We start from the raw sequence: 11,153 nt of genomic DNA, 5'->3' as shown, positions 1-11,153 counted from the left end.
CAAAGAATGGAAGGCACCCGAGGACCCCTCAAAGTTGTCACACACACACACACACACACACACACACACACACACACACACACACTCAAAAGAAAAAAAAAGATTTTATATAATCAACAGGTTTACATAAAATACAATTATCAACATGTTGAGTGCTGGGAGGATTTTATTATTTAGAACAGCACTGCTCAATAGAAATATGCCAAGAGGGAGAGAGGTTGAGGAATGGGGTCTAAGTAATAGTCACATGACAGCAAGGAGCTCTTATGTGCTACTGACAGTAGGCCGACTACAGATAACAATCATGTATGGTACAGGCCCAAAAGGGAGATGGAAGGATTTTGAAAGTTTCACCACAAAGGAAAGATAAATGTTTGAAGAGACAGATGTTTGTCATGAGCTAAACATTAATAGATAAATACAACAAAGCATTGCACAGCATCCCACGAATATGTAATGTTTATGTTTTGTGTCAGTTAAAATTAAATTCAAAAGATCTTTCTCACACAAAATAATGATGTATCTACACATATGTAATTTCTTAATTTACTAGTATTCACTTCATAACAAGTGTCTCCCGGGGCCTGCTGCGAAAAATGGACTGGGGAGGGGTTTTCTGTGCCATCTGGCGACGGAAGCAGGGAGCAGAGAGGAACTCAGCAGGCATGGAGAGAGAGATGGCCCCAGCATCTCAACCGCATGGACGTGAGAAGAGGCATTTACCAACCTGGGATGAGATTGCCCCCCAAGATGCGTGGGCAAAAGTTAACAGAGACATGGGTGGGCTGCAGGAGCATCTGAAGTGGCAGCCTCTGAGCCACAGAGCAAGAGTGCTTGTCTCTGTGCAAGTTCCCCATTTACCCCCTCCCTACCCAAGGGCATAAACCACAATAAATTCACATAAAAATATATTATATGGTTTGTCTGATCGTGCAAGGAGACCCTGAGAGAACTCTGGTGGCAACAAGTGTGAGATGTGAAATTAATTTTGACAATATATTGCACTTAGTCTGATGGATTTGTAATGCCATCATCTTATAATGGAACCAATGTAAAAGAAAAAGTATTAGGATTGTTTTCTTTTTTCATATTAAGTGTTTGGAATCCAATGTGGGTTTTTTGATTGTTTGTAAGATTTGTTTATTTGTGTGTATGTGTGTATCTGTGTGTATATGTGTGAGTGTGCCGTGTGTGTGTGTGTGTGTGTGTGTGTATGTGTATGCCTGTGGAGGCCAGAAGAGGGTGTTGGATACCCTGGAGCTGGAGTTACAAGCAGTTCTGAGCTGCCTGATGTGGGTGCTGGGAATTGAACCTAGGTCCCCTGTAAGAGCAGCAAGTACTCTTTAACAGCTGAGCCTCTAATGCTAATTTTATACTCCAGCACATGTCAATTTGAACTATTCATGTTCAAGTGCTCATACCACATCTTAGTATCTAGCTGATTTCTCCCCTTTGACTCATCCAATCATTAAGAGGAGAGAGAGAGAGAGAGAGAGAGAGAGAGAGAGAGAGAGAGGGCTCTCTCTCTAGAGAGAGAGAGAGAGAGAGAGAGAGAGAGAGAGAGAGAGGGGTTTCCATCAGTCTCTTTTGAGGAAGGGTATAGCACATACCTCCCTCCCATGTATTCATCTGAATTGTGGGGTCAGCGCACATTTGCCGTATTCTCCAACCCTCTAACAAATTAAGAAAGGACGTCCAGGTCTTCGTTTGGCAGAATGCCATGTTCTGAGACACTCAGTGGAATCCAGTGAGGATTTTACTGCCAAATAAAAGACAGACCGATTGTCTCAGTGTCGAGGGATGTTTGGCAGCTTAGCATTCGCAAAACATCTCTTTCATGTGCTCTTGGAAGAGCAGATAGGACTTGCGAGCTGGGGCCCCTCTGAAGAGTCATAACTGGATGCGAAGATGCAGGTGTGGCTGTGTTCCAAGGCCCAGAACTTTCTCAGCAGGCTCCTTAAGGAGGTTTCTCTTCGTGTCTCATCAGTTTGTTATAGATATTGTCCGTTCTGTGTTGTTTGCTTGCTGTTACCACTTCTTTCACCTGATTTCCACCACCAATGGTCTCAAGGTCACCTAGACTGCAAATATTTTTCTTGTGTGTGCTATGTATGTGTTTCTGTGAGTGCGTGTGTGCATGTGTTTGTATGTGCATGCATGTGCAAGTGTCTGGAGACTAGAGGTCATGAAGGTGTCTTCCTCAATTGCTCTCCACTTTATTTTTTACAAAAGGGTCTCTCTCTGATCATGGAGCTCACCAATTTAGCCCGCCAGTGAGCACCAGGAATCCACCTAGCTCTATCTCCCCAGTGCTAGAATTGTATCTCACACCTCTGTGTCTGGCTTTTTGCATGGGTGCTGGGGACCCAAGCTCAGGTCTTCATGCTGTGTGGCAAGCATTTTGCCCACTGGGCCATCTCCCTGGTCCAAGACTGCATATCTTTGTTAGAATCACTACCTTCTAACTGACGCTCAGATTGGAAACTCTCCCCAACTCACTCCATCTCCAGGTTCCAGTCATTTGACTGCTGAGCTGTCTCTGGCTCCACCCTTCTTTCCTTCCCATTGTCCTGGTTCATACACCCTTACCGCTCACCCAGAATGCCCCTCAGCTTTCTCACTTACCATTCACACTTGCCAGGATGGGCTTTCGAAACACAGGTTCCTTTGGATAACTTTTCTGCCTTCAACATTTTTATTGACTGTCCAACTCTTCTCTGCATGGTGTATTTCAATATTTCTTTTTCTTTTAAATGCAGAAGAACCCTGGAATTTTTTTTCAATCTACTTGACCTAGGAGCCCAGGGATATAGAATAGATTAAAATCTAAAGTTGCTCTGGGTAGGGCAGGGACAGAGACCCTCAGAGTCTGTCCTAAAGACTTCATGACCCTATCTGCTCTGGGGTCCAGGCAGAGCCCAGAGGTCCTGGAGTTCTTCTGGACACAGCTGGAACTTTCTCACCTGGGGGAGGAAGCCATGTTCTCTGGCTTGTCATTGAAGGCCTGAGAGAATCTTGGCCCAGCTCGCTTTTCTGGCTTTATCACTGGCTGCTCCACTGCGCCGCTACTACCAAACACACACAACCCCAACATGCCAGGCATCGGAGGTTCCACACTGTGGCCCATGCAGCATCCTCAGCCAGATGTGTCTCCCTGCTCAACCCTGTCCCAACATCCTATTGTCCTCCCGAATTTAGCTCCAATTTCATCTTTTATTTCATCTCTTATGTGTGTGATCCAGCTGGAACCAACTCCTCCCTCCTCTCAGACCTCTGTTAAGGTGACTACACACAACATTGTTGTGTGACCAAAGGAAGGATTCCATCTAAATCCAACTTGGTGGATTAATGAGTTTATTTGGGATTACTTCCATAAGCATGGGTGAAGGTGATAGTTAAATCTGATTGCCAACTTGAGATCTGGAAATCAACTAACAGACACACCTCTGGGCAGTCTGTGAGGATGTTTCCAGAAAGGATTAACTGAGAGATGAAGACCTTCCTTCAGACTGGGGTTCGGGGGAGGGGTACCTCTTAGTGGTGGCCCACAAACACAGTCTGGAGGAAAAGCAGTGTTGCCTGCCTGCCCACCTTTGCTTCTTGCTGGGTGAGTGTCTGTCATTGCCACCAGCACTGGGTTGTTGTCTTCCGCTACTGATCTCAGACTCCAGTTTCTTTGGCCTTCCAACCTGGACTTTGACTCACCAAAGCTCACCTGCATCAGAAACTGACAACAACCCCATAATTACAGCATCATTGCCCAGGGCAGCTGGTCAGCAGCCTGGAGGCAGGCTGGCTATTCCAGACCACTTCTATCATGAAACTATGGAAAGGGCCATGCTTTGTCTTTATGGGAGTAGATGCTTATTCTAATTTGCCTTTGTACATGCAATGCTTCTGCTAAAATTGCCATCTCTGGGCTTATTGAATGCCTTATCCATGGGTGTGGCATTCCACACAGCATAGCTTCTGACCAAGGCACTCACCTCACAGCCAAAGAAGTGTAGCAGTGAGCTCGGGTTCATGGAATCCACTGGTATTATATTTCCCACCATCCTGAAACAGCTGGCTTGATAGAATGGTAGAATCGTCTTTTAAAGATGAAATTACAGTGCCAGCTAGGTGGCGACAGCCTGGGGGACTTGGGCAAGGTTCCCCAGAAGGTTGTATATCTTTTGAATCAGCATCCAATATATGGTAGTGTTTCTCCCATAGCTAGGATTCATGGGTCCAAGAACTGAGGGGTGGAAATAGGAATTGTACCAGTCACAATCGCCCCTATTGACCCACCAGTAAATTTTTGCTTCCTGTTCCTACAACCCTGTGCTCTGCTGGTCTAGAAGTCCGTACTCCAAAAAGGAGAGTTGCCCCTCCCAGGAGGCATTACAAACATTCCATTGAACTAAGACTTCCCCCAGGTCACTTTGGGCTTCTGATGCCTTAGAATTGACATACTAAGAAAAGAAATACAGTGCTAGTAGGGGTGACGGAGCCAGATGACCAGGGGGATCTTGGACTGCTTCTCCATAATGGGGGTAAGGAAGATTATGTCTGGAGCACAGGAGATTCTTCAGTGTGTCTCTTGGTGTTGCTGTGTTCTATGATTAAGGTCAGTGAGAAATAACAACAACCCAATCCAGACATAATGATACGTGTCAGGAAAGACAGGGATAAGAAAGCACTCCTTTTTCTTCTCTAATGACTCATTATCTTTGGAGAATGCTATCCAGAACTTTCTTTTGCACCCCATCTCAGTCCATTCCACTGATACAACATACCACAGACCAGGTGGCTTAAAAGCAACACACATTCATCTCTCACAATTCTGAGGCTGAGAGAGTCAATAACAAGGCATGGTAGTCTTAGTGCCCGATAGGGAGGCCTTTCTAGTCATTGTGCCCTCACATGGCAGAGAGAAGAACAGGAAGCTGTCTGAGATACTTTTAGTATTCATCTTCTTAACATTTTTTATGAAATTTATTTGTGTGTGTGCATGTGTGCACACACACACATGCATGCCACAGTGGGCATGTGGAGGACAGAAGATAACTTGGGGGAATTGGTTCTCTCCTTCCACTGCGTGGGGGGGTCCTTGGTGATTGAACCCAGGTTGTCAGCCTTGGTGGCAAGAACCTTTACCCCGAGTCACCTGCTATCCCTCCTTTAATAAATGCTCTGTGGATTGAGTGTGAACTGACCAGAGTCATTTTGAATGGTAATTGTCATGGTTGCCCCTTGGCAGCTTTGGTTGGTTGCCTAACACAGTTTCCCAGCACCCAACATGTCTAACCTTTTGACACTGTAGTATAGTATTGTACTCTACAAAGTTCATGCTTGGGAATTAAGCAATGGAATTTAAAAATCTTATAAATTTTCATAGTAAGTTTATGATTTTTGGTATACCATATTCATAACTATCCTGGGGCACATGTGGCCTGGGGATACATCTCTATGAATCAGCCATTCAAGCAGTAGGTAGAGCTTTACAACCTGGACTCTGGTACCATGAGCCCAGGAACACTCCAGATGCGGTTGATAGAACCTTGAGTTAAACTGGATACATTCTAACTTGGGTGAAGTCACTTTCGTCCTGACCACTTGATGTCCCCTACCTCTGACCCAAGTCATGGGGAACCCTCTACTCTTCCTGCTACCCACAACTACACATCTGTCAGTAAGTCCTCAACAAACTGTACTCAATGCTATTCTGGCTCTGCCCACCTCACTCTCAGTCTCACAGCCCTTTGGGACTAGTGTTCATACAGTGGGATGCATTTGCTCTGGAACAAGGCCACAGATCCCATTTATTAGGGCTCCATCCTCACTATTGGTCCCCACGTATCAATACCATCATCATTGTTATTATATTTCAATACCACAGTTTGGAGGCGTATCTTCAGCTCACAGGGAAGGGAAATAATTGAACTAAAACCCACAGCACTCTGTGATATGACAGACCTGGAGTCACCCCTTTCAACATGGTATCCTTTACCCCAGCTGCTTCAGAACTACCATAAGTCCATCTTTTCTGAAGCTAAGAATCTGTAGAAATTTTTGTAAACTCATACATGAAGTGTTAAAACTTTTAATGGAAACTTAGCAGGATATCAAAATAACATTTATTAAGTCACTACAGTGGTAGGCTTTCCACAGGGTTCCATTTCACCACCTCAGTGCTGGCCTTGCACAGCTGGTTATTTGCAGCACTCCAATCCAGAACTTGAGGGTCAGGAAAGCGACTTGTCCAATATCACATGGGTTGACAGTGGAAAAGTGATACTCATTTGCCTATATAAATCCAAAGTGCCTCAGCAAGAAAAAAGTGTCACAAAACTGGAGAAAAGGACAAAAAGCCAAGAAATGTGGTTTGTATGTCTTGTTTGCATGCTATGTCCAAACCACATGGGCAACATTCGCGATTTGACAGAAGCTGTAATTGTTACATTAGGGAAAAACCAGAAATGTCCTTTTGCTGTGCTAACTTTTAAAAACATAAACCTTGAAGCATGCGTTGGGGTTGCAAAGGTAAAGTGGTAAAAGGGTGGATTTGCAGACTGGGGTGCCTTCCTGGCTGTTTCCCTGCACACTTTGCAGAGGCGCACAGGTTAGGGATGCTGCGGGCTAGGCGGATGGCTCATCGGATTACCGTGCTTGCCTCCAAGCCTGAAGACCTGAGTGTGATTCCCTAGGACTCACGTGGTCAAAGGAGAGAACCCGCTCTTGCAAGTTGTCTTCTGATCTCCCTACGCCTGCTGTGGCACGCATCCCCCCACCCCCCGGAAAATAAAAACTTAAACAAAACAAAAATCAGAATAGGAATAATAGGGATGCGACTCAGAGGACTCGCTCTCGCTCCCTCCTTCCGCTACACTGCTCTGCATTCTATTTTTAGGGTGATGCCCGCCTTTGGACTGGGCACGCTTACAATCCCACTAATTCAACAGTGCAAACTCCTGCCTGAAACATCAGGACCCTCATCTCTAAATGTCAGCTCTGTTTTCCTACAACCCTCCAGCCAGCTCCTCCCAAGCATCTATCCCCAGACTCTGTCCTCTCTCACTAAAGCCCAGGCGCATTGAGGCCTGCGGGGACCCGAAGTCACAGAGCGCATTGTGAAGTGGCTGGAGCGTCACAGGCCACACGGATCCCGGGATCCGAGGGCAGGGCGGGGCGGGCGGCCCCAGTTGCCCCCTGGAGGGAGGGCCCTTCGCGTAGACTCTGGACCTGCCGGAAAGGGAGCCTGGCCGGCTTCCACCACTTCTCTCCACAGTCCTATGGGGAGCTCTGGGAGCCCCAGTTCCCGGGGCAGAAGGGCCAGCGGGAGTCGTCGGTAAACCCCTGGGCCGAGACTCCAGGCGCGGAGAGTGAGGCAGGGGAGGCCTGGCTGCACCCTAGCTGCTGCCCCACCTCGTGGCCCCGCCGGCGTGGCCACATCGCCTGGTCCCAGGAAAGCCACAACCTGACCCACGTGGCCGGCAGGCCCTTGGATCGCTCCAGGAAGCTCCGGTCAGGCAGCAAGCGCCGGGAAGAAGCCTGGGGTGAGGCATGGACCAAGTCCAGCCGGGACTGGCAGCAGCAGCAACCACCGCATCAACCTCAGCCCTGCCAGCGAGATTGGTCCCGCCGAACCCCAGGGGAGATTTCAGTGCCCGAGCGATGGAACTTTGGGTTTAGAAAAGGCGCAGACTGGAGATCAGTGGGCAGTGCCGGTGTGCAGACACCTGGGTCTGTGGTCCCCTTCCTCAGTTCTCCCCGACAAGTCCCGTGTGCACCCCCAAGAGTACCGGAAGCCACCCGCCAGTGTGTGCGCCCAGAAGAGGGGCAGCGGCAATCCGATTGAGTCCTTAGCCGGCCAGTACTCCCAGTCCCCCAACCTCCAACAAAGAGATGAGGAGCCAGCAAGCTCAGGTCCTCAAGAGCAAGCTGGACGAGGCGGTGATGTCCTCCAGGGACCAGAAGATTGTGGCCCTGGTGCTGAGCTTGCTCACGAAGGCCCAGAGGACGCGGGAACTGCAGCATCGGGCAGAGGTCGCCTGGGAAGAGCTGAAGCGCTCAGACCAGAAGGTCCACCTGCCTCTGGAGAGAGAGCGCTGGCTCTGCTGCAGCAGACTCAAGAGCAATGGCAGACACAGAAGGAACAGCACAAGCCTCACAGGGGCCTCGAACAGCTCCGCCTGGGGCGGGATGGCCAGGCGAAGGGAAGGCTAAGATCCTGTCGGAGAGCGGCAGGAAGGAGCCACAAGACAACCAGGAGAACCACGACGTGGAGAAGCAGGACAGGGCGCACATGCAGGCGGAGCGCCTCAAACAGTGCCAGGTCCGGCGCCTGCGGGAGCAGGAGAGGGTGCTCCAGAGCCTGGGGACCTGAACAGGCTGCAGCTGCAGAACAGGCTGGAGTCAGCTTGTCCCAAGCAGCAGTGCGGGGGCGGGGGGGTGGGGGGCAGGATCAGACTAAGGTGCAGGAGAGTAGCCTGAGTTTCCCCGTCAATTTCCAGGCCCGTAGCGTTCTCATGGTCAGCTAGACCGAGGCCGAGGAGCTCCTCAGGAAGCTGTCGCTGGAGCAGAGTTCCCACAGGTCCCACGAGATTCAGGAGCGGCGGATCAAGGAGTGGCAGCGAGGGCAGCAGAAGGTCCAGAGGGAGGCAGAGCAGTTCCAGCAAGTCAGGTGGCGCGCTGGGGGATTCGGAAGAGCAGAGGCAGGTGGAGGTGCCCAAGAGGATACTGGCTGATTTGGCTGAGCAGAGGGTGAGGCAGGCCAGGAGTGGCGCATGGGACCACCTGGGACGTGGCGCAGCACCATGCACGAGAGGAACCATCACATCCTGAAGCTGAAAGCCGAGAAGGAGACATGCCACAATGAGAGCATCAAAGAGAGCATCAAGAAGAATGAGCAGAGGATGGAACAGATCTCTGGAAGGAGAGATCCCTCCTTCCAGGAGTTCCAAAATGTTCCCCAGGCCTCCAAGAGAGAGAGTGGAGCTGGCCTCAACAGCTGTTTTGCTCAGGTGGCAGCAGATGACCAGCTGCAGGGATCAACCAAGAACCCAGAATGAAGATGGCACAGTTGGCCAGCTGGAGGAGATGTGACCATATGATTCTGCTTTATAATCTAATTATAATCAAGCATTGATTTTTTAAAAAGTATTTAACATAGCTGCAATTTCCTCTCATGAATTAGTTCATTGATTCCCTGGGATGGTGTAGATGGGGGTAGGGGAGAGAAAGTGTGTGTGGGGGGGGTAATTGTAAAGAAAATTGCTTGGCTTTGTGAGTCTTGAGTTGAAACAGAAACATTCATCTGCCTCTCAAGGAATCTTAGAAGCACTCATCAGGCATGTGTTGGAGGAATCAGAGGAAAATCTACCATTGGGTATAGAGTTTTGTTCGTGTTTATGGCTTAAGGTTGGTCAGGGGACTTCCTGAACAAATAGATTTGGGAATCTTGTATATCATAATCCCTTCTTAAGCGTTTGTGGTACACTTTAAAGCTTAAAAGGCTCTGAGAAGGCTTGTAGTAAAGAAACTTATTTAGCCTGGTGTTTGTTACAAACCATGCACACACACACACACACACACACACACACACACACACACCTTTTTCCCTTTTTTTTAGGTCGCTGCATGGAATTAACATTCTATGAAATATTTCTTTTTGTAAATAGCCTGTAGTTTCTCCCAGACCGAGGAGCTCTTTGGCCATCCCTACTGTGGCAATAAGAAATGTTTATAATTATAATTCTACCAGCTCTGTTGTTGGGATAAGTCAGGAGTGCCTGGAATGTAGAGCATGGCCGCCAGGCCAGTGAGGACGGCAGGAAGCTGGACTGCTCCATTCTAGGGACACTGTGTCTTACCCAACAACCCCCAAGCAAAACCATTAAGCCTCTAATCCTTTAATCCTAACCGGTCCCTTGTAGATTATGTGACTGGAGGACAGGACAAAGGCCACATAGCCTCAATAGCCCCCTCCCTCCCCCTACCAGCCAGCCTGCCAGAAAACCCAGCCCCCCTCTTTGCCATGAAGCTTTCCTATATAAACCTCTGCTTCTGCCATAATGAAGGAGCTGTCCACTGACACAGCCTCCCAGGTGTTTTCTTCCTGTCAGACTCGCTGCTGCAGGAGGCCTCCCTCCCTGTACCCGCCTCTCTCCTCCCCAGACCTTCAGCTATTGGGACCGGTCTCCTAGCGGCAGCCGGGTTAAGGCTGAGGGGAGGCCGGCACTCTGTGTCTTGACTGTCTTAGTCCAAACATGGCATCTAACAGCTCAATCAAAGCCAGCTGGGGTGGCACACACCTATAAGACCAGCACTAGAGGCCAGCCTGGGCTACCCAGTGAGTTCTAGGGTCAGCACTGTCTCAAGAAGAAAAACGACCTTCACTGGAGTATATCTGGTCTTTCATTTTTGGGTGAGGGCTACTCCTATCCAGCCTTATGCAACCAGATTCAACTGGTATCCTTCCCCTGTGTCTTCCTCTGTCTCTTTGAAGGAGGCATGTGATGTCATTCTTCCTACCCATATTGTGCCTAATTAGCTTAACCTCACTTCTGAGTGAATAAGCATGACTCAGTAACACAACTTCTTAAAAACAAGGAACCGGCAGCCAAACACAAATTAAACCATTCTATCTCCAAGATTATACTGAAAAACAAAATGCTTTATTCTTAAAAGCCCCTAGTATAGAAATTAAAAAATATATATTCCTGTTGTTATTGTTAGTGTGTTATATGTTGGGGAGGGGGTTGTGCACATGCCACTATGCACATGTGGCAGTTAGAGGAAACTTGTGGAGTTGGTTCTCTCCTTCCACATTTGTGTGGGTTCCAGAGAGCAAACTCAGGTCTCAGGGCTTGCACCTCCAGGGGCCGGGGGATGCCTTTAGCCTCTGAGCCATTTTGCCAGTCCTAATGTAGAACTTCTATGAAAGGAGGAGGAAGGGAAAATATAGGGAATAAGTGTCATTGAAGGTTTCTGTCTTATTAGTCATTTTGAAACAGCATTCACTATGACAAGACCCAGGGTTTTTGCAGGGTGGTCAATGTGACATCTCCTTTCTGTTTGCATAATGGAAATTAGGCTTTTTTTCTCATCTTGTTTTCTGTCTGTCTTAGGTCCCTTCTGTTATCCTTAGAGATGCCTACTGTAGGACCTTT

General features: G+C 48.4%; 1 protein-coding gene across 1 annotated transcript in view; it reads left to right on the top strand.

Annotated features, from left to right (window-relative positions):
- Ccdc185 (coiled-coil domain containing 185) overlaps positions 1–9,053 on the top strand; it is a 13,273-nt gene extending 4,220 nt beyond the window's left edge. The window contains 10 exon segments of the mRNA XM_029559014.1: positions 7,066–7,638; positions 7,640–7,862; positions 7,864–8,089; positions 8,092–8,211; positions 8,214–8,357; positions 8,360–8,427; positions 8,430–8,681; positions 8,683–8,762; positions 8,764–8,796; positions 8,798–9,053. Of these exon segments, the coding sequence (XP_029414874.1) occupies positions 7,066–7,638; positions 7,640–7,862; positions 7,864–8,089; positions 8,092–8,211; positions 8,214–8,357; positions 8,360–8,427; positions 8,430–8,681; positions 8,683–8,762; positions 8,764–8,796; positions 8,798–9,053 (1,975 nt within the window).
- Positions 9,054–11,153: the final 2,100 nt, after the last annotated feature.

The sequence above is a fragment of the Nannospalax galili genome, unplaced genomic scaffold (assembly GCF_000622305.1).
Source record: "Nannospalax galili isolate Female #2095 unplaced genomic scaffold, S.galili_v1.0 scaffold368, whole genome shotgun sequence".
NCBI classification, from domain to species: Eukaryota; Metazoa; Chordata; class Mammalia; order Rodentia; family Spalacidae; genus Nannospalax; species Nannospalax galili.
Note: the sequence above shows the minus strand (reverse complement) of the source record. Positions and strands in the feature narration are given on the sequence as shown.